Source organism: Numenius arquata, chromosome 23 (genome assembly GCF_964106895.1).
Source record: "Numenius arquata chromosome 23, bNumArq3.hap1.1, whole genome shotgun sequence".
NCBI lineage: Eukaryota > Metazoa > Chordata > Aves > Charadriiformes > Scolopacidae > Numenius > Numenius arquata.
In genome coordinates this window covers 2,951,218-2,978,726 of record NC_133598.1, presented here as the reverse complement: position 1 = coordinate 2,978,726, position 27,509 = coordinate 2,951,218, and the positions used below count along the sequence as shown (strand labels likewise).

General features: G+C 50.7%; 2 protein-coding genes across 2 annotated transcripts; both read left to right on the top strand.

Moving 5' to 3' along the window:
- Window positions 1-1,597: 1,597 nt before the first annotated feature.
- GH1 (growth hormone 1) lies at window positions 1,598-4,666 on the top strand. Its single transcript, XM_074162700.1, has 4 exons — window positions 1,598-1,681; window positions 2,404-2,520; window positions 2,902-3,063; window positions 4,466-4,666. The coding sequence occupies exons 1-4, from the start codon at window positions 1,598-1,600 to the stop codon at window positions 4,664-4,666; spliced, it is 564 nt and encodes a 187-aa protein (XP_074018801.1).
- Window positions 4,667-5,008: 342 nt separating this feature from the next.
- Window positions 5,009-12,807, top strand: RDM1 (RAD52 motif containing 1). The gene is made up of 7 exons (XM_074162848.1): window positions 5,009-5,131; window positions 6,383-6,562; window positions 7,725-7,847; window positions 8,324-8,486; window positions 9,032-9,130; window positions 10,142-10,230; window positions 12,104-12,807. The coding sequence occupies exons 1-7, from the start codon at window positions 5,015-5,017 to the stop codon at window positions 12,206-12,208; spliced, it is 876 nt and encodes a 291-aa protein (XP_074018949.1). The 5' UTR covers window positions 5,009-5,014; the 3' UTR covers window positions 12,209-12,807.
- The last annotated feature ends 14,702 nt before the right edge of the window (window positions 12,808-27,509 follow it).

Sequence of the window (27,509 nt, the reverse complement as noted above, 5' to 3'; positions counted from 1 at the left end):
GGTAGCATGAAAGAAGTGACTTGTCATCCAACAACATCCATCCAGCTCTGGCACTGCCAACAATAAAGGGGAAAACATCCCACTTGTTAGAAGTCTCCCAAACTGGTCAGCCTGCCCTGTAGAGCCAGGCGGGAAAATCAGGTGGATTTTCGACCCTCTGTGGCAAATTCCACCATGCAAAAGCACCGATCTGATTTGGGATGGGTCTTCTAAAAGCCCTATTTGCAATAAACAGCAGAATATGGTGAAATCATTCGGCACTGATTTCATCCCCGGGCAAACAACCTCCCCAACCTTTACATCTATGTATAAAGGACTACGATTAAGTCGCACCATTGCGAACACTTGTGCATTTATGCACGGGGAAGATATAGAGATGTTGTTGTGATCGTGAACACATATATACATTTTAAACAGACCCCCTGCTATATAAGGGGTGGCTCAACAGTTACCTTTACCAGCCTAGATGAAAGGAGGAAACCTTCACTCTCAAGCAACACCTGAGCAACGCACCGGGCAGAAATGGCTCCAGGTACTTTTCTTAATTTCACTTTTAAAGGATTGCCAGTGCTTAGAGTGATGGGAGATGATGATGGGGTGGGACTGTGGTGGGCTATACACAGTGCCAGCCCAAAATTAAAATGTGCCAACTTCTAAATCTATGAAAATTAATACCTTTCCGTACAGTGGAACTGAATTTATGTAGTCTTTAGCCTAAACTGGGCAAGGAGAGGGTGGAGAACATGAAGAACAAGCTCAAGCCACAGTTATAGCAGTTATTATTAACATAAATGTTGGCAGGGATACTAAAACTCATATTCAAAGCTTAAGACAGGGATCAGGATGATGTCTAATGCATATCCAAGTCCTACAGGCTCCAGGGCATTCCTCCACTGGAAGGTATTTATTTGTCTGAGATTAACTTTGTGGTCTCTGGACACAGATGGAAACTTGTATGAGTCACGGGTAGAAAAACTTTAGGCTTGACAGAGATCACCAAAGTCTACAGGTATATCCCAGAGAGAAAAAGTAGCAGGTCACAGCACTGGTAATGTCACCAGCTCTTGTCCTAGCAGGCAAACAGGAGGTTTGAGGTCATGGAGTAAACCAAGGCTAAAGTGAGCTGCTCCCAGCCCCTCACCTGGGACTCACCATCCGCTGGTTGCTCACACAATGTGCTCTCCTCACAAGGACAAGGCCCACAGAAAAACACGAGCATGTTAGGGAAAAACATAGGGACACACTCTAGTTTCCATGGAGGAACAATGACTTCAGCCAGGAAGACACCACTGATAACACTGGGAGCAGCACAAACCTCGTGCTGTGACAGGGGACAAGGCTTCTTTTGATTTTGGGGAGGGTAAAACTCACCCACAGAGTCAAACAAGACATTCAGGAAGGTGATCCCTCAGCCAGCATGGACAGGAGAGGCTGGGAATTCATTCTCAGGTGCCACCTCCGTCCTCAGCAGGGTCACTAAGAGACTGCTAACATCTTTCCTCTCCCCTTTGCTGCAGGGTCATGGTTTTCTCCTCTCCTCATTGCTGTGATCACTCTGGGGCTGCAGTGGCCGCAGGAAGCTGCCACCTTCCCGGCCATGCCCCTTTCCAACCTGTTTGCCAACGCCGTGCTGAGGGCTCAGCACCTTCACCTCCTGGCTGCTGAGACATACAAAGAGTTCGTAAGTGTTGCATCCTCTGGGCATCTCCTCCACATTAGCTTGATGGCTTCAGGACCGTGCCACAGCTTCCCACCCAGTATAACTTCCTAGAAACAGAGACTTTTCAACTGTTAGTGTTGTCTTTGTCAGTTCTTGATGAGGCAAAAGGGTCTTAATAGAACAAGACAGGTTATGTCCCATCAGCCTGGGCCCATCTCCTCCTCTCAGCATTCCCCCCTCTGATCCTGCACAGTCCCCTCCTCAGTGCTATTCCTGCCTGTGTCCAAACCCACCACACAGGGTCTGCTGTCTCAATGAGAAACCCTGCTCTGAAAGCAGTGAGAGATGGCACAGATATTTTCCAAGACTTTCCTGTGACCGTCACCTACAGCCCTGGCTGATTCTCAGTGCTTAAAACTACCCAGTCTCTGCTGTCACCAGGAGCTGGCATGAGTTGTCACTTTGGCAAGAGCTGTCCTTGGAGGTCACCTACTCCCTGTCCAAGTGTCTTTTCTGTTCACGCCAGCACTTTGCCTTAGTGAGAGGAAGACCTTTAGGTCCAGAAGCTACTGTGCCAACACACAAACTCCTGTTCCTACCTGCCAGCCCTGTGCAGAGACACCTCATGTCTCACAGTTATCTCTTGCAAAGAGAAACAGTTCAGGGCAGCTTGGGGAAAGCATCTGTGGTCTTCTTCCAGCACACGGGCAACAGACCTAAGTCTATTTGGGATGTTTCCACAGGAACGCACCTATATTCCAGAGGACCAGAGACACGCCAACAAAAATTCTCAGGCGGCTTTTTGTTACTCAGAAACCATCCCCGCTCCCACAGGGAAGGACGATGCCCAGCAGAAATCGGTAAGTTCTCTCCCCTGAGTGAGCACAGACCTGTCTGGAGAGCCCAGCCGTGCTTCATTTCAGGAACAGAGGGTTTCCCAAGGTATCGTTCCTCCTCTCCTTTTTTTACTATTTAAACCCTGCATGAAGTAAAACAGACTCTTCTGGGTTAGGCTATAAATCATATTCCCACCCCAAGGAGGAGAAAAACTATTGCCTCCACAGGACGTATAGCTGGGGAGTGCTCCTCAGCTTGCATACTTCTCTGTATCTGCTGAAGCTGCAGGAGCTTCACATCTCTGGGTCACCCCTGGGCTGTTTCAGAGGGAGGAAGAGCCACAGGCAACTCTACCAAGCATCTCACCTGCACAGCTTTGACCCTTTCTTTTTCTTTAATTTCAGGATATGGAGCTTCTTCGGTTTTCACTGGTTCTCATCCAGTCCTGGTTGACCCCGGTGCAATACCTAAGCAAGGTGTTTACAAACAATCTGGTTTTTGGCACCTCGGACAGAGTGTATGAAAAACTAAAGGACCTGGAAGAAGGGATCCAAGCTCTGATGAGGGTAAGTTGGAGCATGTCGCATGGTTACAGATTAACAGAAATCTCATAGACACAGGGCTCAGCTCTCAGGGTCTTCCATGGGATTCAAAGACCGTGGGAAATCTCCCCACCTTCCACTCTAAAGACCAGTGGCATCCCCTGGACTCTGCTTAGCTTAAGATAATGAGATCATGACAGCCCATGGCACATGTTTCATCACGGGGGAGTATAAAAAACCCACATAATAATTGTTAATAGCATTGCCATAACCACCATAGCAGCACAGACGAGAGAAATCACAACAGTCCAGAACCAAAACCAGTTCCAAACCCAGCACCAAAGACTGCTCAATCAGTAAAACCTGCTGTACAAACAGCAACATAAGGATGTCTGCTGTATCTCCATGCAAAGCACTTTAAAGTGGAGTAAATTTTATTAAGTTCGTAACCTGGCCTTAAGGACTTCCAACACTTTATAAAAACAACGCGTACAAGCCTGTGTACAGACAGAAGCCTGCACTTTGATGTTTCTCTCTTAAGTTAATCCAGCACCCAGGCAGCTGAGAGCTGGAGAGGGATCTTCTGCAAGGGCCATTCTTAATTTTTGCTTTGTTATTTTAAATGAAATTGCTTCTTATCTGCCAGGATGCCTTTTCAGTTATGCTTACTCTATAACTAAGTTTATCTGCCAGCATCACCATATAGCTTGAGCTCCAAGACCTGTAACTGTGAGAAATTAGTCTGAAAAACTATTTAGATCTTCTAGCATCTAAGTAACTCTGAAAGTCGGGCCCTGAGAGTAAACAGAGATCTTCAGTCCCAGCACTTCAGCTGGAGTAAGTAGGTATATGTACCAGTATTTCCAGATTTTGTTCTCTGTATGTTATATGCTTGGGCATCAGGAAAAAATACACAAACTAGACAAATAATCACATTTCACCCATTTACACCACTGTCTACTTAACCAAAACCGTCTTGTTTACTGTGCCAGCTGGTAAGCAGAGCAAGGCAGAAGGAATGGCAGACTGCAGATCTCTCAGCTCCAGATGCACATGCCTTGGGACTGGGTTAGAGCTCTGTTCACTGGGAAAGTGGGAGAAAAGAGAATTAATTACCCAGTTTCCCCATCTCCTTGGCTAGAATAGCTATGGAGAAACCCTGAAACTTTCCCCTTATTTTAAGACTCCAAAGGACACAGTTATCCCTCCCTGCAGCCTTGTGCCCAGCTCCCTTCTTGCTGGCAGCATTTTGTGTAGCATCACCCCTGCGTAGTTACCCTTCCTGCAAATACACACTCAAAAATACATTTGAAATATGATTAAGGGGGGGAAAAAACACCCCAACATCCTCTAAAGCCAGACGGGAGCGCTGGCGATGGGCCCCTTGGAGGATGCTCATCACCAGGACCTCCCCATCCTCTCCCAGGAGCTGGAGGACCGGAGCCCGCGGGGTCCCCAGATCCTCAAACCCACCTACGACAAATTCGACATCCACCTGCGCAACGAGGACGCCCTGCTGAAGAACTACGGCTTGCTCTCCTGCTTCAAGAAGGACCTGCACAAGGTGGAGACCTACCTGAAGGTGATGAAGTGCCGGCGCTACGGCGAGGGAAACTGCACCGTTTGACACCGGGACGGCTCCCCAGCCGCCCCGGCCACTCGCTGGCCATGGCTGCCCTGCTCCTTGTAAAGAAAATCAGAGAATAAACCTGCAACCCACTGACATGCCTCTGGTTTGTGCAGGGCTGCGGGGACAGGCCGCCATGGGGGGCCGGGAGGGATGAGCCGCTGCCTGGGCAGGACGGGTGTGGGGCTGGAGGGGGTAAATTTGGGGCTGAGGGATGGATTCGGGACTGTGAGGGCGGATTTGGGGCTGGGGGTGGATTTGGGGGGATTTTCCCCCTCACTTCTGGCGGGGTCCCCCAGCTCGGGCCGTGTCTCCCGGCGGAGCGGGGGGCGGGCCGGGGGCCGGGCGATGGCGGGGCGGGCAGGCGGCGGCCCCGGCATGGCGGAGGTGGTGGAGTTCCGGGTGCCCGCGGGGAGCGACAGGACGCTGCTGGTCTGGGGGCTGGAGCCCGAGCCGGGGCTGGAGGTGAGGTGAGGTCTCGGACCGGGCCTGGGGAACGGGGCCTGGCACCCCCCCCAGGGCTGGGGATGGGGGCCCGGGATCCACCCCTCGGGGCTGGGGAGCGGGGGCCTGGATCCCTTGGGGCTGGGGATTGGGCCCTGGATTCCCCTCCCGGGGCAGGGGAGCGGGGCCCGGGATCCCCCCTGGGGCTGAGGATCGAGGCCCGGGATACCCCCTGTGGCTGCGGAGCTGTGGCCTGGATCCCCCCGCCCTGGATCTGGGGAGCAGGATCCTGGATCCCTCTCCCCGGGTCTGGGGAGCAGGGCCTGGTCGTCCCTCGGGCTGGGGAGTGGGGCCCTGGATCCTCCCCAGGTCTGGGGAGCCGGGGCCTGGATCCCCCCAGGACTGAGGAGTGGGGCTTGAATCCCGCTGGGACTGAGGAAGGGGGCCTGGATCTCACCGAGTCTGGGGAGCAGGGCCCGGGATCCCCCCAGGGCTGGGAGAGTGGGGCCTGGATCCCCCGGGGACTGGGGACTAGGGACTGGAACCCCCACAATGCTTCTCCCCCTCTGGAGCTAAGGCCTCTGTTCCCTCCCATTTGTACTGATGGCTTTGTCTGTGTCTTAATAATAAATTTTTAACTCCCTCTTTTTTTTTTTTTTTGTTTTGTTTAGTTTTAATCATTTTTTTTAGTTCCCTTGTCTTCCTGACGCACGCTGGGCACAGGGCAGCCCTGGGGGGGTGTCGGGCCACCCCGGGGTGATTTCTGCCCCAGTGCCGCACAGCCGGTTCTGCACAACAAAACTGCAGAGACACCAGCACAAGGTGGAAGAGCTGGGACAAAACCCCATGAGTCAACCTGCAAAATATTGTGCTAATTTTTATCTGAAAGCTTTGGCAAACGGTGCCCCCACACAAGGGGGGATGGCGGAGAGCAAGAGGCCGCCTGGGATGAGGGTGACGGGGGATAGAGGATCCCGCGTCTGCCTTCGCTCTCCTCCCAATGCAGGGGGTGGATGATAAGGGAGATGAGATGTCCTCAGGGTCAGAGGTCCAGCCAGGTTGAGCTTATTTTTCTGGAGAGATATGGATCAGTCTCACTCCTTATTCCAGTGCTTATTGCCATTAAACAGTACTAAAAATTTTCCTCGATTTCTAGGTAATTAGGTCTTATGAGTCATCTTCTCTTTGTCACTGTTGCTTAGCTCCTGGAGCACCCATAGATATTTCAAAAGACCCTTTTTTCTCTTTTTTTTTTTTTTTTTTTTCCCTCAGCATTCCCTGTTTTCAGCGTTTTCCAAATTTGGGCCACTCTACTCGGTGCGAGCGCACAGAAATGCTGCCGTGGCAGGGCCGGGGTATTACGCCGTCATCAAGTTTTACTCAGCTGGAGATGCCGGCAGAGCCCAGCGCACGTGCAACGGGCAGAGGCTGTTTCAGACATCTCCCTTGAAGGTACAGAGAACTGCACCAGGTGTGCAACGTGCAGGACTCAGCACCGTGACATCCAGCAGCGGGATAGATTCACATTAAATACTTGTTGGTCTCAGTGATGCTTCCTGTGCAAAAAGTTTACTAACTTGCGGCTGGGTGTTACCACTGTGGTGACATAGAATGGTTTGGGTTGGAAGGGACCTTAAAGCCCACCCAGTGCCACCCCCTGCCCTGGGCAGGGACACCTCCCACCAGACCAGCTTGCTCCAAGCCCCCTCCAACCTGGCCTTGAACCCCTCCAGGGATGGGGCAGCCACAGCTTCTCTGGGCAACCTGGGCCAGGCTCTCACCACCCTCACAGCAAAGAATTTCTTCCCCAGATCTCATCTCAGTCTCCCCTCTGTCAGTGTCAAACCCTTCCCCCTCCTCCTATGGCTCCCATCCCTGATCCAGAGTCCCTCCCCAGCTTTCCTGGAGCCCCTTGAGGGACTGGAAGGGGCTCTAAGGTCTCCCCGGAGCCTTCTCTTCTCCAGGCTGAACCCCCCAACTCTCTCAGCCTGTCCTCACAGCGGAGGGGCTCCAGCCCTCCCAGCATCTCCGGGGCCTCCTCTGGCCCCACTCCAACAGCTCCATGTTCTTCTGCTGTTGGTGGCGCCAGAGCTGGAGGCAGCACTGGGGGGGGTCTCCCCAGAGCGGAGCAGAGGGGCAGAATCCCCCCCTCGCCCTGCTGGCCACACTGCTGGGGATGCAGCCCAGGGTGCGAGGGGTTTCTGGGCTGCAGCGCACGTTGCTGGGGCATGTGGAGCTTCTCATCCACCAACACCCCCAAGTCTTCTCCTCAAGGCTACTCTCAGTCTGTTCTCCCACCAGCCTGGGTTTGTGCCTGGGATTGCCCTGAGGTGCAGGACCTTGCACTTGGCTTGGTTAAATTTCATGAGGTTCGCACAGGCCCACCATCCGCTGGCTCCCAGGTAGCATTTAAGCAGTAAAAAGGCAGCATCCCTCTGGAATAATTTGCAGGGCCCATTTCTGGGAAAAAAATATTTAACATATATTAGAAGCACACCTGCGGTCGTGGAATAGGTTACTTTCAGGTGACTCTCCCGGAGCCATCAATGGTGTGTCTGTAGTGGAAACTCTGCAAGCAAAGCCTGGCTAACTAGGGTTCTTCTTTCCTGGACAGGTTTGCGTTTGCACCAAGCAGAAGGGGTTTCAGCAACAAGTCCTTGCTCTCAACAGCAACAAGTGCCAGGAGTTGGCCAACCACTACCTTGGCTTTAATGGCTGGTCCAGTCGCATCATCACGGTAAGGGGCCCTTTAGACTCATCCATCATCCTTCCCCTCATCCTCTTCTTCATTAGAGTGGCTGGTGGAATAAGAAGAATTGTCCTCAAATCGGCAAATAATAGCTACAGGAGCTGTGTTTTGGACTACAAGTGAAGGTATTTTGAAAGCCTGGAGAGAGAAGATTGCTATGGGTGAGGGACTGGCTGGGCTTCTGTTAATAAAAATGGGGGCAGCTGTGATGAAAGCGGTGCCAGGGCTTGACCGTAATCTTTGTGTGCTGAAGGTGTCCAAGATGACTGAGACTCATAGGATGGGGACTATGAGGTATTTCTAAAATAGGGTGAAAAGAGTAAATTTTCCTGCTCTGCCTCCACCGTGTGCCTTGGAGTCAGATGCTGTGCAGAGGAGGTCCATGTTATGCAGGCATAGGCCTAAGTGGTCATAACACCCCCTTCCTGTTTAATCAAATTAATTATCTGTGGTCTTCCCAACAGCTGCAGAATGTATCTGGCTTTGATGGCGAGAATGAGGAACTAGGAGAGACCTTACAGAAGCGATCCGTGAAATACCTGTGTGCTGTAGAGGTGACACTGCCCAACCATGGGGTACGCACCAGGGGAGTTGCCCTCGGCGAGGCAGACATAGAAAACAGCGAAGGTATGTTTTGGATGCAGCTGGGAGTCTCTCTCAGGCACCGAACAGCCTGGCTTTTGCACAGTTTGTGGGCCTGATAAACTATCTGAATTTAGCCGGAGGCAAGGATCTGCGCAGGGCCTTGTGAGCTGCAGTGCTACACAGCGAGGGATGCTGAGCGTGCCTCTTCCCTCCCTGCTTCACACCAGGATTGCTTTCCTGCCCTCTGTTCTCTCCCTCTTGCCTGCAGCGTTATTCATTCCCCACCGCAGCCGCTTCTGGTGTGAACACGCCATGGGATTCTCCATTCTGTCCCTGTGGCACGGCTCAGGTGCCAACAGGGCTCTGCCCTGGGCAGGGTCCTGACACAGGGCTGAGGGTCATCTGCTGCTGGGGGTTGGCCACAAAACCCCCCTGTGAGGGTGCTGCCAAGCTCCTGAAACACAAGCAGCCTTTTTATCAGATCCCTGAGGCTGTGTTTGGTTGCGTTTCCTAGTGCAAGGCAGCTGGTGTGCTTCGTATGCAGAATGTCATCTTGATATCAATAACGTGCTGCTTGTTGTGTTCAGATCCTCTGGAGGTCGTCACAGCCTCCAGGAGAGCTCAGAAACTCGCAGTCGGGAAGGCTTTGTCCAGCGCCTTTCAGAAGATACTCCTCATAGTCTTAGGTGAGGCCTATTTTTGTAATGAACACTGGGCTGTTTGGGCGAATGATATTATGACTTTCATGATAATTGATATAAATTCTTTTTCTCTGAACCTTTCTTGGAATTCATTGAGGCTTGGGGGGTCTCGGAGAAAATAAACTTCTGTTGTGGTCTGTAATGATTTAGGAGCTATAAGAGTGAAAGGAAGATCAGACAGGAGGTCAGATTTTTTTATGATAAATAAGTCATTGAATCTCCAAATTCCAAGAGTGTAAACGCTGGCAGGGAGAGTTTTTTAACACTACGTGTGCACAGCAAAGAGGGATGAGGGAAGTTCTGGTTCCAGGGGGAACATGAACTGAATTGCAGCACTTGGCGTGTTCCTGTCCTGCTTCCAAGCCAGCCAGGTGCCATCAAAAGTCCATGCCTGACTGCTGCATTCAGTGTTGCTTCTTTGGGGCTACTACTCCTTTGAGTTTTTAATTACAGCAGCTGGCTCTGGGCCTGCCCAGGAACTGCTGGATCTGCTCTCTCTGGGTTCCAGGTCTTGTGCTCGCTGAGCTTTTAGGTGATGCCTGTTTATGTGGTGTCTAAGTACTTTAGTGACAGACTCGCATGGGATCAGGTCAGTGCCACTATCCTCATTTTACAGAGTGGGGGCTTTCATCTGCCAGATTCCTCCCTGGACTCTGTAAGGTGTTCGTTGGAAAGGTGGGGTTCTGGATTCAGATGTTTTGCAGCACTTACCGCCTTCTGCTCCATCACGTACACAGAGACCAGCAATTAACATGCTCCCTCTTCTCCATGGATTTCTGCTCCCTCGGTTTCAGTTTCCATTCCATTTAGTAAGAGCCGTTTGGTTTTCAGCAGAGAAGAGAGGCAGAGAAAGAAGCACATTCCTTCAGACCAACCAGCCAGTTGCTCTGAAAGCCATTCTGAAGCAGAATTGTCCCATTTGGAGTTTAGGGTAGGTTTATTGTCATTACACACCGTAGTAATTAACCCTGTCTCTGGCTGTTTATTCTGTTTCAGAGAACGGGAAAGTGGCTGTGGAGTACAATCCCACCCAAGAGGAGCTCACAGACTCCTTAACAGAAGAGGAACTGAAGGGGCTTGTTCAGGTAAAACCAGTGGATACTTAGCTTTGGCACAGGACCTGTATGTTTCATCTAGGGACTGGAGACAGAGCTGTTAACTCTTACAGCCTCTGACACCCTCCTTTTATGCAGCAATTACCTTGACTTAAATCCTAGGAAGTAGTTACATCCTGAAATTGTACAGCACACCAAGGTTTTAAAAACCTTACTTTTTTGGGTATCTTTGTGCAGAAATCCATGCATATTTTAGACAGCACAGGAAAGCGAGCATTTAGGGGACGGGACTGTTGTGGTGCAGGTTGACAAGTCTGACACATGACAGAGTCCAGGACTGCTCTTCATAGAATCTGTGAGAGTGAAAACCCCCATAAAGTCACAGTAGGTTAAATCAAATGATTTTTTAATAAGTTCTTAAATAATTCAAACTCCCCATCTAGAAAGGCACTTCAGAAATTTATCCTTGCCCCAGAGGATAAGTTAAAAGCTTTGGTGGAATCCCTGCAGGTAACTGTGGGATCTGTTAGTGTGCACCAACGCAAAATACCTGGGTACAAAAGTAAAGCTTTAATCATTGTGCTCAGTGAGATGAGTTCTGCCTGTGCGCCACCTTATGCACGCAGCCGGTCCCAAGCAGAGGGCTGAAACTGCTGCTGTACCAGGGGAGCTCACTGAAACACGGGCTCTTGAAAGCAGGCATCACTCTCATATGACGGATCAGCTCTGCACTGATGTCTCACTCCTGCAGTTTGCACGGAGGAAGTGTCTAACGAACCTTGTGACACTTTATTCCGTTTGGTGACACTGAGTCACCTGGTGTCCACGGGCAGGACTATCTTAGAGAATCACAGAATGGTTTGGGTTGGAAGGGACCTTAAAGCCCACCCAGGGCCACCCCCTGCCCTGGGCAGGGACACCTCCCACCAGACCAGGTTGCTCCAAGCCCCCTCCAACCTGGCCTTGAACCCCTCCAGGGATGGGGCAGCCACAGCTTCTCTGGGCAACCTGGGCCAGGCTCTCACCACCCTCACAGCAAAGAAGTTCTTCCCCACATCTCATCTCAGTCTCCCCTCTGTCAGTGTCAAACCCTTCCCCCTCCTCCTATGGCTCCCCTCCCTGATCCAGAGTCCCTCCCCAGCTTTCCTGGAGCCCCTTGAGGGACTGGAAAGGACTTAGAGACCCCTCTAAGGTCTCCCCGGAGCCTTCTCTTCTCCAGGCTGAACCCCCCCAACTCTCTCAGCCTGTCCTCACAGCAGAGGGGCTCCAGCCCTCCCAGCATTTTCATGGCCCTCTGCTGGATCCTTCCTTTCTTACTGGAGAGCAGCAGTAAAATAGGAGGTATTTTCGTGTGAAGTAACTAACATCTACCAGATTATTTTTTTTTATCAGTTGAGAAGATGAAATTTCTGCTACTTTGTTCTCTTTCTGCATTTTCCTCTGTGCAGCCCCTTCCATCTGACTTCTTTGAAACCCACAGAGAACTGACCTAACGTGCAATGACCATGAGAGAAGCGAGCAGTGGAGTCAAACAGAAAGCCTGTTGCTTCTCAAACCTCTGTTTTACCCTGAGAGTCATCCCTCACCTCCCCTGCCCTCTCACTTCCCTTGTGATGGTGTGTGGGAGGTTAATTCGGTGCTCTTTCTGCAAGGCACCTTCCAGCCTGATAGGAAGAGGCGGGAATTCGGAAGGACTTGCTGGGGAGGAGAGCTGCTGGGTGTCCTTTGGGTCCATTGCCTTGTGAAGTCGGTCAGTCTTTCCGAAACAGAAACGTTCCTGAGTTGGTAAATTCCGAGGAGGCTATCTCTTGTACGTGATAAAAATATGTTGTTTCCAGGTGCAGAATGATGAACCGAAAATACAGCGGAGAGAAAGAAATTTACTCTTCATTTCTCTTCCCAGGTCAGTGAATTGTCCTTGGAACAGTTTGACCTGGAAGAAGAAGAAGTTTTGTCTGATCTCAGTTTTGATGATGAGCTCCCTAGCCGGGAGATGCCGTCTAATTAGCACAGCTCTGTCTTCACATCGTTTCCAGAAGTTCTGCAGCATTTGATTAGGAATGAAAGTCTAACGCTGTAAAATGACATGTGCGTCATATCCACTGTTTTCTTCTTCTCCAAATACGTAACAGCGAAAGAAATGGGCAATAAACCTCATGTTACTAAAATTAAGCCCAAAAATATATGCTGTTTTTGGAAAGGAAGTGTTTTCCTGTCAACTTATCCAGGTCAGCTATATATGGAAACTGCACAATTAGTACTTAGACAGCGTAATAGATGTGTATGGCACTTAAAGAAAAATAGAAGGAACAAGCCCTCCCTGCAAGAGCCTACAGTTCAGGTTCGCTCCAATCCGCAGGAGAAAGCTGGAGACGGCAGGAGGAGACATCTTACCAGCAGGAGTAGCTGTGGTACTTACATACATCTGCTCAGGCACGAAAAATACTGCTCTAAGTGACATTTCTTTTAAGGAAATGAGCATCAGTCTTCTAACAGTTTGTTGAGCCACATGGGTTGAGACCCATCTACAAGGCGTTGGGACATTGTCACCATGTAAAGCAAAGATTCTTTTTAACAGGTTTTTCATTAAATTAAGTAAAATTCTGTAACTCTGGGTGATGAATGAATGAATCTCAGCACAGGCAATGGGAAGGGGCATCAAGCTCCCAGAATCATGAGGGTATGCACTGGTTGGGGGGGGATGCTTGTTTGATAACAGACCCCTGTGCATGTTTTTTGACCTCTGTCTTTGGGGGAAAAAAAAGATGAATATAAAATGAGAGAGCTCAGGGAAGAGCCACAGGAATAATTTGAGATCCCTCTTGAAACAAGAGGAGTGTGTCTTGTTTAATTTCACAAAAAAGAGAGGAAGGGGGTGATCTGCTCCAGGAGAAGGCACCTGATAGCGGGTGAGCTTTTTAACTGGGAAAGTGAAACAAAATCCAGTGGCGGGATGCTGAATTTAGAGAAATCCAAATGGGGAAGCGAGACGCAGCGTTTCACAAGGGGCAATGCTGGAGGGAGGGACCAGCCCTCCGTGAGGTGTGGTGAGTCCTCTACTGGGGCAAGTTCTTGGGCAGAGATTGTAATGATATTTTATATTCTGGTGGCGGAGAGGCCCGAAGCGCCAGGCTCAGCTCTGGGCCGTGAGGCCTGCGCCAGGCCCTGGGCCTGCATCCCTGCCGTTGCCTGGCGACCCCCGGGGGGGCCTGCTCCGCCATGGGCCTGCCCAGGCCCGGCCGCCCGCTCCTGCTGCTGGTGCTGCTACCGGCGGCGGCCTCCTGCCTCGAGGGGCCCTGCCCGCTCCCCTGCCGCTGCCAAGGGCGGCTGCTGGACTGCAGACATGCCGCCCTGGCCACTGTACCCCCCGCCACACGCCGACAGGCCCTCTTTATCCTGTGAGTACCGACGGCCAGACCCCCTCCATCTTGACACCACCAAGCTGGGTGGGAGTGTTGATCTGCCTGAGGGCAGGAAGGCTCCACAGAGGGATCTGGAAAGGCTGGATGGATGGGCCAAGGCCAATGGTGTGAGGTTCACCAAGGCCAAGTCCCAGGTCCTGTCCTTGAGTCACACCAGCCCCATGGATGCTCCAGGCTGGGGGAAGAGTGGCTGGAGCTGCCCAGCGGAAAAAGACCTAGGGATGTTGGTCACAGCCAGCTAACTATGAGCCAGCAGCATGCCCAGGTGGCCAAGAAGGCCAACAGCATCCCGGCCTGTGTCAGGAATAATGTGGCCAGCAGGACTGGGGCGGTGATGGTCCCCCTGTCCTGGGCACTGGTGAGGCCCCACCTCGAGTGCTGTGTCCAGTTTTGGGCCCCTCACAACAAGAAAGAGATTGAGGGGCTGGAGCGGGTCCAGAGAAGGGCAACGGAGCTGGTGAGGGGTCTGGAGCACAAGTCTTGTGAGGAGAGGCTGAGGGAGCTGGGGGTGTTCAGCCTGGAGAAAAGGAGGCTGAGGGGAGACCTTCTCGCTCTCTACAACTCCCTGAAAGGAGGGTGTAGAGAAGTGGGGATTGGTCTCTTCTCCCAAGGAACAGGCAACAGGACAAGAGGAAATGGCCTCAAGTTGCACCAGGGGAAGTTTAGGATGGATATTAGGAAAAAATTCTTCACCAAAAAGTGTTATTAAGCCTTGGAACAGGCTGCCCAGGGCAGTGGTGGAATCACCATCCTTGGAGGCATTTAAAAGCCGGGCAGACATGGTGCTGAGGGGCATGGGTTAGTGGTGGTTTGGGCAGTGTTGAGTTGATGGTTGGACTCAATGATCTGAAAGGTCCCTTCCAACCTAGACAATTCTATCTTCCCCTCCTCTGGTTACTCCTGATAACCCCTCCTGAGACACCCGGAGAATCACTGGCAGGAGACATCTTGGTTTTGGGGGCTCGTGCTGCAGCACCAAGGGGTGAAGCCAGGCTGGCCATGCTGTTGCTTCATCAGGCAAACTCCTCTTCCACCTCAGCAGCCAGATTTACAGAGGAAGGGGTCTTCCTGAGGGGTGACAGTGTCCATCATTTCTTTGCAGAGATTTCACTAGCAACTCAATTTCTTCCATTGAAAAACAAGCATGGAGGGAATACCCGTGGGCTGAGTCCTTGTAAGTATCCGCTAGCATTTAAAACACCAGGAGTTCAGGTATTTTCAATCCTTTCATCTGGTTTTTGAGCCAAGGGTATGATGAGCATGAGCACCCACAGAAACTGTTCCATCTCAATTAAAAGCTGACTGCTCAGCAAGAAACCATTTCCATTTGAACTCAAAGCTGAGCTGCTCAGCAAGGAGGGATGCGAATCCCCAGGGCTTTCTAGGATGTCGAGAAATGCCATGAGCTGTTTCCCTTCCATCCTATGGGACCATCCCTGTGCCTATTTAATCAATGATCAGGCTACAGTGAGCTTCAGCAGCCCAGGAGCGAGTGCCTGCTCCTGAGATGAGTGGTGATGATCCCTGTAGTGACTCAAAGGGATGATTTAGCAAAGCTGCTGCAGGACATTTTCCCCTGAAAATTCCACTTCCTCCTGGAGAGCAGCTGGTGTTACAGTAAATGCCCATTTGTCTCATTCCAGGGTCCTCCAGGACAACAATCTGCAGGCAGTGAAGAGGAATTCACTGGAGGGTCTGCTCCTGCTGAAGCACCTGTAGGTACCATCCCCTGCCCACCACAGTGGGCTACTGCTGCACCCTCCCTCGGAGCCCTGATGCTCGACGCACCCCCATGCACCTCGGATTTATTCCTCCTCCATTTCAAGCCACAGCCAGAGCAGAGCAGTGTGTCTTGGCGCTGCAATAGTGCCTGGTGGGAGGATTCCCGTAGGGCCATAGCGCAGCTTTCGTTTCCCCAAATCCAACCCAGAGGAGGAGGCTGCTGCCCTTTCCCACTATGGGATGACCTGTAGTCAACCCCAAGCTAACAGTGACCACTCCCAGCACTGGGACATTGCCTCTGGCTCTGTCTGAGGACCGACATTTTTGGGGTGAGAACCACCTAGAACAAGGCAAAACCCCAGACATGCCTTGCTTCTGCTAGGGTTTGGGTGGAAAGATCGCTGTTAGAGCCCGGTATTGCTGACCACTCTTGGGAGAGCTATCTGAGGTGGGAAGAGAGAGGCCTGCACTGCCCCTTGCTCTGCTGAAATCCCAGATGGACCAGGGTTGGTAGGTCTCTGCTTCAACCTCCAGCTCTGAGCAGGACTAACCTCACTGCTAGCACAGGATTTTTCTATTAAAAATCAATGAGGTTACCCAGCCAAGTACCTCTCTTCTCGGAGGATGTAAGGTCCTGGTCCGATTGCTCCAGGAGGGGTTCGGAATGGCTCCGTGGGTGCGGTTAAGACAAAACGAGGTCAGAAACAATTGTGCATCTAGGGAAGTCTTATGAAATGTCATATGTACAAACTTGCAACAAGTCCCCTGTCTCTAACACTCTCTGGAAAGGAGCAGAAGAGCATTAGGGTTTTTTTTTTCTCGTTGAAGTTCAGGTTTTTACATATTTTGGGGTTTCCTGTGTGGCGCAGGCAAAGGAAGTGTGAAACAAGAGCGGCAAAATCTTGCCCTGTTCTCTTTCCTCTGCTTGGCCGCTGTCACAATGTCTTTTCTTCTCCTAAAGGCCAAGCAGCAGAAATAAATCCCCCCGTGGAGGCTCAGAGCTTTAGTGCCCGGAGCCCAGATTACCTGAGCCTTACAGGAGACACAGGTACACTCATTTCCCAACACAAACTTCATTTCAAAGATAAAAATCCTGCTGTACAAAAAAGCTGACAGCCAAGGAATCCCTGGCTTGGAGTTGGCTCATGAGGGCTGTGTTTTGGGTCCCATTCCTCTGTTATCAGAGTAGCTGAAATGAGGACCCAGAGAGGTGTCCCAAAATCCCCTTTGTTGCTCCTATTTGTAGATCACTGCAAGTATCTCAGCTTCATCACCGTTTGCATTTGTAGCATCATTTATTGAGTGTGACCCTTACGTGCTTGCATTTTTCCCAGAAAAAGGGAGGATTTGTATTTTCTAATCCTCCTGTTGGCTTGGAAGGAGCCAAGTCCAGGGTGGTCTTGGCCTTTCTGGAGCTGCTCCTGGGGCGAGCCAGCCCTTGGGCTGCATATAAGCCTTGTCTTGGTGCTGGGGAATGGTGGAAAACAAGGTAACGCCAGTGCGGGGGCCCAGTGCCCACACCAGCTCCCCCTCCCCATGTCTTTTTAGCAGGTACGTGTGCCCTACGTTGTGGAAAAGAAGGAGCCAAGAGCTTAAAAGCAGAAAGCATGTGCTACAGGATGTGGGTTGCAGGCTAAATGAGCCCGTTTGGGAAGAAACAGGCTTCCAGCCACGCTCCCCTTCCACAAGGCTGAAAACTGAACTCTCCAAAGCACTTTCCGAGATCACCCGTGCAAAAACCTTCCTCCCACCACCCGGCTGCCTCCCTGGGAGGTCCAGACCCCGCAGGCGAGAGCCGCGGTCGCTCCCCGACGCTCTCCCTGAACACCCTCTCCAGTAGCCAGGCCATCTTCTACAGAGGAAACCTTCTGCATTCATCTCCTCTAATTTTAGATGCCTAATAATTGCCTAGGATTAAGCTAATTGTTCAGGCGCTCTCTGTCCTCTGTGGAGAGGAACAGGCACTTCCCATTCACCCAAATGATCTTGGAAACCTGTCCGAGGAGGGGATGAATCACGCCCCAAAAGTATTTCTCTCTTGCTGTTTGCTGCAGAGCAAGCCTGGGCAGCTAATGCAGGCTGAGACAAGGATTCTTTTGATTTCTAAGGCTGGGCCAGGTGAATCCTGCAGCTGCTGAGTGTCTACACACATCTCACAGCAGAGCTCTGCAGGAAAGTGGAATTTAGGTTACCCCTTCATTGTGCCCTTTTCAGACTTACACGCTCTTGATTTTGCATCTTTAATAGAGTCCCTTTAACAAAACTTTTTCACCAAATGTAGTGTAGGAAGGAGGAATTAAGAGAAAAATTACCATTTTGGTCACACATGGTCACCAACCCATCTCTGGGCCCTCAAACAAGAGGTTCTGTTCAGACTTTTCCAGCTGGCTTCAGCAAGCAAAGCCCCGATGGCACCAGGGGAAGGCAGGTTCCATCCCCGTGGCACATCCAGAGGGTCACAAATCGGTGCAGACCGTGCAAATGCATCCTCAGCTGCCAAACTGTGCATGCGTAAAGCATCTTTTCTGTTATCAGAGAGGAAAATCAAGCCCTAAAATAATTCTAGTGGGATCAGAGCTAGAAAAAAAGTATCACTGAGATGAAAGCCACCTGTGGTCAGGAGGGTTATCACAGGTTACACACCACTGCGAGCTAATATCAGATATATACACCATGTGCAATCAGAGCCGTGTAACATATATGCTGCCAGTGTCAAAGCAATTGGAAGTAAACATGACAGTGCAAATGTAATTAACTTTTCGCGTTCTAATTTTAACAGGGATTTATCTTTCAATAAAATCCTGTCGCTTGAGGAACACGCTTTTGAGCCACTTCCTTTTCTGCAGCTTATGTGAGTTATAAAAGTTTCTTTCTAGTGTATTTAGTGAAGTCTGTTTGCATTTATAACCCTTCTTGTGCTAGAAAAATGTTCCTGTTATTTTTAGAACAATGACTAAATTTCTCCTGCTAAAAGACTAAGGGAGCTAAAGAGATCAATGCAGATGCCTGGGTGACCCACAACAGGATGAGAGATCATCGCGTGGTTGTCCAAACGCAGCCATAATAGAAGCCATTTCTTGAAGGCTTGTTGTATCCTGGAGCAGAAATAGATTAAGCACATGTGCACTTCATTTCCTCCCCTTGACAGGTTAAGAAAAAAATGAGAAAATGGCAGTTTCCTCCCTATTCTACCTTGGATTTGCATATTTCCTACAAATCAATACTGCTTCGCTCCAGCTTCCTGTAGGACAGGCTCGATTCATTTCTGTGATCTCCTTTTTTTCCCCCAGAAACCTGAGTGGAAATTTCATCACCCAGATCCAGAATGGCACTTTCCAGGCATGGCACGGGATGCAGTTTTTACAGAAGCTGTAAGTGGAACAAGGTCTAAAGGAGTAGATGAGAGCGGGACTCTGCAGGGACAGTGGGGAAGGGCAGATTTGCCCTCTGTGAAGGACTGAATCCTACCATAGATGTCATCCAGGGTCCACCACGTGTCTGCAGCCTGAAAGCCACCTTCTCCTGGCCCACCCGTCTTCTCTTTACTGTGTCCAATTTTGGGCCCCTTACCACAAAAAAAGACATTGAGGGGCTGGAGTGGGTCCAGAGAAGGGCAACGGAGCTGGTGAGGGGTCTGGAGCACAAGTCTTGTGAGGAGCGGCTGAGGGAGCTGGGGGTGTTCAGCCTGGAGAAAAGGAGGCTGAGGGGAGACCTTCTCGCTCTCTACAACTCCCTGAAAAGAGTGTGTAGCTGGGGGGGTCGGTCTCTTCTATCAAGGAACAGGCGACAGGACTAGAGGAAACAGCCTCAAGTTGCACCAGGGGAGGTTCAGATTGGATATCAGGAAAAATTTTGACACTGAAAGGGTTATTAAGCCTTGGAATGGGCTGCCCAGGGCAGTGGTTGAGGCACCATCCCTGGAGGTATTTAAAAGATGGGTTGACATAGTGCTTAGTGACATGGTTTAGTGATAGTTTTTATCAGAGTTAGGTTGATGGTTGGACTAGATGATCTTAAAGGTCCCTTCCAACCCAGACAATTCCATGATTCTATGATTCCATGGCTTCCTCGAACCAGCATCAGGTTCAGAGAGCAATGGAGGGAGACCATGGGACTGGATAAGAAAGAGATGCAGCAGGAAGGGAGAAGAGGCAGGGCGATGAGGGGTATGGGATGTGACCCAGGTTTCTAGCCAGATATTTCACTTTGCACATTCACATTTAAAAGTAAAAGGTCTCAAAAACATCCACAAAAAGGAAACTTTGTTCTTTTGGTGCCTGGAGAAAAACGTGACTTAATCCATAGTGGGTTTTATCAAGAAGCCTTATCCCCTTCCAGGGATAAGATCACTGTTTCCATCTGGACCTGAAATAAGTGGGAAGCCAGGGCGTTTTGCCCACCAAGGGTTCATATACATAAGGAAAAAGAGCACAGTCTCCCTGTCCTCCCAAAAATTGCAATACTTCTCACATGATACACCAAATAAGGTGGGAAAATAAATTATGAACGACAATTCCCGTAGGAATAGGCCACAGCTTTGCCTGGCTGGATACAGTAATAGAGTAAAAGTTTATGAACAGTGGAAATGTAAGGAAATACGGAAAGTTAGACTCCAAAATAACATCAAAGTCCTGGTCAAGGGAAGCAAAGAGAAGGTGTGAGCTGAGGAGGAAAGACAGAGATGTTGTGTTTTCCAGAAGCAGCACTTCTGGGCTTTTGCTCTTTTAGCCGGAGATAATCAGGACCTGATGTATTTTGTGAATCAGCCCATCAGCATCTGTTCCTGCCTCTAGCCTTCATCCCAGGCCCTTCCTCACACACGTCGCACTGAGCCAATTTTTTATCTTCAGGCTGAAATTTCCTATGTTTGTTCTCTACTTGAAAGGAAATTCTTTGGGGAGGTTTGAGTAAAAATTGTTCAGCCAAATCCACATCTGCCATCCATAAAAGCAGGCTGGATCCTTCCCAACCATAAACCTCTTTACACCACTCGCACACTAGAGAGGAGCCTGGAAAGCAGATTCCAGTGTAATTCCGCATCAGATCCAACAGGCACAACTCTCTCTGGGCCTCTCTGCTGTTCAAAGGGTAGAAATGTGAAGCCTGGCAAAGAGGAAAAACTCCATGATCACAGAAATACTTTGCAATGATCTAGTGGAAATTCACTTTGATTCTGCTGTGTTTACACAGTTCAGGACCCACTGGGGTTTTTTTTTACTCTACAGTAAGTGTTTTAACCATCTCCCGTTTCTCCAGTGCCTGTTGCATAGGGCCAGTTGGTCTTGTCTTTCCAGACTCGTGGGTCAGAGGAGGTGGAGACAGGCTGTCCCCATGTCCCCCTGCCCACACAGCTCACGTCCTTCCCATAACCCCCTCACAGAGGTGTGTTGTTTTTTTCAGGACCCTAAGCCATAACCCCCTGTCTGTTATTGCTGACACATCGTTCTTCAAGCTGCCTTCCATCAAATATCTGTAAGTATTGACTCAACGTTTACCAGATTAATACAGATCTTTGTCTCTCTCGAGTGCCCTGTGGTCAGGAAAGTGGAGACCCAGCAGCAAAGCTCACTTTTCTCCCAGCCTTATTCTGCTGGAGGCACAAACAACCCCACACTGACAAAGCAAGGCAAAAGGGCAAGCAGTTCCGGTGTGTCCCCAGCTGCAAAGTGACGGAGGAATTGGGACACAAAAGACATCAAGGTCTGGGGCTGTGGAGTGGCCTGAAGGGTGTGGGAATGCTCCCCACTCCTGCTTGGGCACTGAGAAGGTGGGATCCTGGTCCCACATCCCCACCCCGCTGCCTTGACACAGCTCAGGGCAGGTGATGTCTGTGTTGATCACAATTCACAGCATCCAGTGGCTCCCGCTCGCATCTGTGTGACTCCTCAGGGAGGAAGACATGCAGGGTTTTTGCAGAGGTCCTTCCTGCTGGCAGCCCTGCTGTCCCACAGATACCCTTTGCTTTCTGCCCCGCACATTTTTCTCTTTTCACTGGTATAATTTCTCTTTCCAAGGTCACAGTGGATTCATCCTCTTGGGCAAGAAGTGTCCCCCTTCGAGGACTGGAGCTGCACTCGCAAGAGAGCAGGAGGAGGTTTTTGAGCCAGGGAACCCTTTCTGTTTGCATTCATCTCCCACGAGATCTGCAGGATCCCCTCCTGAATCAGACCCCAGGGCTAGGAACTGGTCAAAGCAGAAAGACGATAGGGTTTTGAGTCATTTCTGTTTGATTAGGCAGAAGTGGATCCCGCTGCAAACACCACCACAATCACCAGGGACCTGTTCTTGTTCTCAGAGCACAGTTCTGGTAACGCTGCCTGAAAATTTAATGTGGTTTTTCAAATCCTTTCAGAAACCTGGGTGAAACACAAGTGACTCAGCAGGCATTGCTCAGGCTCCTCCTGACAACATTCCACCTGGAAACGCTGTGAGTATGCAGGGACTCGGCCCCAGCTGCCAGCAGATCAGAATTGCTGAAACAAGGGGGTCTGCTTGGCAAACAAACCAGCTCACCACTAAATTAGAATAACCCCAGTGAGCCTCAGGTTTGCTATTTACTTTTGAGAACCTCCCAAACTCACCTGCTAAGAAACAGAATTTCGCCGTTTAGATGACATTCTCCAGGTTTTTCAAAGGGAATTTTAAAATCAAGTTGGGGTACGTTTCTGTTTCAAACAGTGTTTTGGGATCGGTTCCATTTTCAAAGGTAAAATCAACATTTTGATGCCACCAGAGAAGCCTATTTTCTATTTGAAACCTTACTCAGAAATTTGGAGAACGTATTTGTCCATCGGAACTGTGGGGTGGGAAGTTTTCCAGAGCTGTAGAAGAAACCCAAGCAAAATCTTGATCTATATGTCACCTGAGTTGGACTCGGAGACGTGGATTGAGATGCTGGGTTTCTCTCCAGTAACCTCTTATCTTTAGCAAGCTGTCCAGTAACGTGGCCTGCTGCCTCTGCCAGGAGAACCACATCACCAAAACCCCCTGCAGGACCATCAAGTTCTGCTGCGAGAAGCTGTGCTCCACCAGCGCTCCCCAGTGCGGTAAGGCTTCCCCGTGAGGCAGACTCCTCACGTCTGCCCCGTTTCCTCTAGCTTTAGTAGCATGGCCCCAGTTTGTGGGGGTTCCCAGGCAGCGTTGGCCACATTGATGGCATCAGTCCAGCCCGGTGGGCCCTGGCCAGTCCCGGGGACACTAAATCTAGGCAGATTTAGTGAGCTGAGCACAGCTAGAGGAGCTTTGTTCATGCAAGGCCTTTAAATCAGCCGCTGCAGGGAGCTCTGGTGGGATCTGGGAGGCCTCTGAGTCTGCTCCCAGAGCCACAGGCACATAAAGCTCCCCCTTGAGCATAGGACTTGGAAAAAACAAGGGTTGAAAAGTTACTCGTGATTGCACATATCTTCTGTGTCAAATACTATCTTGAGAAGAAATAGCTCACTGGGCTAAACAAACACATGGGCTTCCAGTGCACACAGTGCATCTTGCCAAGGAAATCATGCAGGCCGGGTACCCTTCCCAAGCACTGGAAGGCACCGTCTGCTCATAAGCCCCAGAAATTCACCCTGACAACCTCCTGAGCCTTTCCAGTGCCACCAAACCTTGGCTGGTCACAGCTCAGTGGCAAGAGGGGTCCCAGACACAGCACAGAGGTGGCCAAAGGGTCAGGCGATATTTGCATTGCTCTGGCAAGGTGGCACGTGCTGAGCTGCACCTCCACCCTACCACACACACTGGAAACCCCAAGACCCATAATTAAGTATGGATGCCCCCAGGGAGACTCTGCAGAAACCTCCTGTAATGTTGGAGTATGTTGGAGGGGGTCTGGGATATACAGGCTCAAAAAATTGTCTGGGTGATCCCAAAAATTGCCAGGTCTCTCCATCACCCTGCTCCCTGGGTGCAGCAGAGAGGACAGTAACCCCCATCTCCTGCAGGGCATTAGGGGAACACCAAGCAGGGTTATTCTCTCATTAGCCTCAGGCAGGCTGAGCAATGCACTGTCCCGCTCAGTCTCTGCACGGGGGAAATACCATCCCGTTCAAAGCAGAGACAAGCTGGACTTCTGCAAATAGGTACAGGAAAGTTTCCAAGGTCCCCAGGCAACTCATTTTCAAACTGGAGGTGGACAAGTGAGCCTTAACCTCATTGCAAGTCTAGGCAAAACAGGCTGCTAAGCCATTTAGGGCTAGATACCTTATTTATGTGTCCAATTTCCTATCATTTTAACAGGAAAAAAAAAAGCTTAAATACCTTTGCAATCCGTAAATATTCTTGACCATGTCACCCTGCCTCTGCCATTAAGCTATCTGCAAAGCAGGATTAGAGATAAGGTTGTGTTTGCAGCCTTGGTGTGGGATTCTTGAAGACTTATCCTGTCTCTGCAGACTCAGCGGGTGCCCTTTGCGTGCCAGGGCAGGAGCTCTCCTGGGCTGTTTGCATCACTCTGGGTCAAAATCCTACATTTCCCACTTCTTCTAGGCCAGGGTGATGGTAACTGCATCCACCAGCAGAGAAAGACCTCTCCATTACTGGGGGCTCGCTCTGACTGCAGATTGTGGCAGACAACAGCATTTTAATGTGAAATATCCCAGGTTTTCCTGACTGCAGGGAAAAGGACTAGTCGGGATAACTGATCAGGGACAAACATCATGTCTTTGGGAATTCTCCTTTCCAGGTTCGCTCCGAGTTTAAAAGCTCTATGGTGATTTTAGCAACTCAACACTGGCTCATATCGAGCTGTGGGAAAATCTCCGACAGCAAACCCATTCCCCCGGGATGTTTCCCATCGATTCAAACAGAGCCCTGGGAGAGAGCAGAAAAGAAACTTCTATCTGTTCTGCCCCGATGAGATAATCTGATTGATTTAACAAGATTTTTCCCATCTGTAACACATCCACCATTCAGTTCACACACTTCCTTGTCTTAAAGACGAGCGCCTGCTGCTCGGGCTAAACCTTTGACCCTGGGTTTTGGCAGAAAGCTTCTTGTGATGCCAAGTCACTGATCTGCTCTCTCGGTGTTTTACGGCTCACACAGATCCTCTGCCAGAGACACAAGGAGAAAAAATGGAAGCGCTACAATCCGGTAAACTCAACGCCAGCACGATGTCGAACCTCAGTCCCAAGGAGACTTTGCTCAGAGACCATGAAATCGTAACGCTTGGGATTGACCTGAGCCTGGCCAGCACTGACAGTGATCTCTGTAACCCCAGTGATCACAATTCCAGAACAAATTCATATCCCCCTCAGCACCTATCCAGGCAGGAAGGCAAAACCAGCAAGGAGCTGAGGCTGATGCTGCACAGGATTCAGCACACGCACCAGACAAGTGAAACCGATATAAGTAAACTCTATTTTCTAGAAAAGCTGCTAATGGCTGAGCTGAAGAAGCTGCACAAGGCTAAAATCATTGTGACTGTGAAAAACACTGTCTCACCCCTGTCAGTGCCTGCCGCACAGATGCAGGAGGGGCGGGAGATCCCAGCAGTGAAGGGAGAGACAGCCAGGGGCTGGGTACAAAAGCAGCATGACGTGGGATTGAACCCTGCAGCCCTGAACCCCTGCGAAGCAGCTGGTAGGTTAAACCCCAACGGCAACCCCTTGGTCTTCAGACAACACAAAATATCCACACCTCCTTCAAAAAATTCCCTTTCCCTCTCCCCAGCAGAAGCCCCACGTCTATCCAGGTCTTTTGAGATTCATTCCGATATTATGGAACAGACCGAGAAAACTCCTGGGATGGAGGATGTGGAGAAGGTAGAAGATGCAGAGGAAGCACTACCTCCAAGGCAGGACGAGCAGAGACTAAACACAAAGCAGCATTTTCTTGATAACCTGCTGGTTAACAGCCCCCCCACTGCAAGTAGCACGCTAGAGGACACGGCTGAAGAAGAGGGTCCCTCCCTACGTGAGTATTTTCTAGCCGTCCCTCAAACCACACAAACCCACTGGAAGCAACAAAAGGAAGAATCCAGTTTCCTCAATAATTCAGGTAGCTCCGAGAGCCCGGATGATGAGCTGGTTCAAGGAGACCTCTTTGAAACCGAGGTCAACCATCACCTACACTTCCTCGTCCCTGACAAAGCCCTGCGGGCATTCATCACCCAGGTGGCACGAGCCCTGAGGATGGACTGCCACCAGTCCAAGCTCCAGGTGTTCTGTGCAAAGATGATCTCAAAGACGGGGCTGCTCATAAAGGTGCTCAGCGAGAGGCAAAATGACCAGGTAGTCTCTGCTCTCATGGAGCAGTGTCTCCTGGAACAGAATCTTTCCAACAGCACGGCCCTGGCCAAGGAAAAGGCAATGAAAGTCACAGAGAAGGTAGGAGAGATACTGGGCGCTGCTGGATGTGTCCTTCTGGACAGCGGGGAATGGAAGGAGCAACCCTTTCTCCTCTCCTGATCTTCTCTCCTTGTCTCCCAGTTGCAAGTAGAGCACACCTTGGCTAACGGGACCCTGTTAGCGATGGTGGTGTCTGTCCTGATCATGATTGTTCTCACGGTGGCTTGTCTCTTCGAGGTAAGGAGATAACTTGTTTGACAGATGGCTGTCAGCTGAGCCTCGGAGCTGGAGAGCACTGGGACAGGGTGGTGCCTCCCCACAGGGATTATGAGCCCCGGGGTGCCGATGCGAATGCCCATGAGTAGCACAGGAGATGTTTTTCCAACCTTGGAGATTGTCGTGGCGTCCATACAGCTCAGCGTGGCTTCAAGCCTGCTGAGGGGGGATTGTCCTGGCATCTGTCGTGACCTGTCCACAGCTTTGCTTTGCAGCTTCCTTGAGTGGGGCTGCAGCTTCTTTCCAACCCAGCCTCTCCCATCAGCCCTTCCCTGAGTTTTATTCCACAATCCCAACCCTAAAGATTCACCTCCCGGGCTCTTCTCCTGACCCTGGTCTACTCTTCTACTCACACCAATTGCTTTCAGCCATGCAGTGGTTCCCCTGCTGCCTTCCCTCCTGCCAAAATCGTAGAATAGAATCACAGAATGGTTTGGGTTAGGGAACTTAAAGCCCACCCAGGGCCACCCCCTGCCCTGGGCAGGGACACCTCCCACCACATCAGGGTGCTCCAAGCCCCCTCCAACCTGGCCTTGAACCCCTCCAGGGATGGGGCAGCCACAGCTTCTCTGGGCAACCTGGGCCAGGCTCTCACCACCCTCACAGCAAAGAAGTTCTTCCCCAGATCTTATCTCCATCTCCCCTCTGTCAGTGTCAAACCCTTCCCCCTCCTCCTGTGGCTCCCCTCCCTGATCCAGAGTCCCTCCCCAGCTTTCCTGGAGCCCCTTGAGGGACTGGAAGGGGCTCGGAGGTCTCCCAGGAGCCTTCTCTTCTCCAGGCTGAACCCCCCCAGCTCTCTCAGCCTGTCCTCTGCGAGGACAAAATCAAGTCATTCTCTAAGGCTTGATGGCTCCGCATGGGTCAGGGTGGTGGGACAGGCAGGGAGAGGACCCAGAGTGCCCGCAAGGTTTCGGTCCCCCTTTGGGGCCCTTCTCCTCAGGAGAAAAAAAAAAAAAAAAAAAAAAAAAGAAGGAAAAAAAAAAAGGCACTTTTATTTCTTTAAAAGCCTCCCTACATGTTTCAGTCCGGGGTTAAACAGGAGGGGAGCTCCCTGCAAAACACCAGGCAGATAAGAAAGGCAGACATAAACACTGCTGAGATTAGGAGAGCTCTGGGAGTTCGGGTCATTCCGGAGGCAGGGAAAAGCAGGGAGTTGGGAAGGGAGGATGGGCTCTTCCTAAAAACGTGGCTGCTGGTACAGGCTGGCACGTGTGTATAACGGGCTCGGCTGGAGGAAGAACCTTTTGGCCTCCCTTAATTTTGCAGAGTATGAGGAGAAAACCCTGATGTTACAAGTCTCTCTCCCTCTCTCTCCTTCACCAGGTTTGCTCCCAAAAATGCGCAGCCGCTTTCCAATCTCAAAGCACCCGTAAATCACGACCGAGAAGGTAATTAATCCCTGGGCGGTCCCACTGCTGTGTCACCAATGATCTTTACTCCAAACAGCACCTAATCCCCGAGCCCCCAAGCCACACGGGAACCCAAGACTCACCAGTCTCTGTTAAAAACATGTGGCTTTTTAAAGAGACCCAGAAAAGGGACCCCAAAGCTGTTGAGGTGACATCTCAGCCCACTGCACCCTGGATGTGGTGGATGTGTTGGCCCC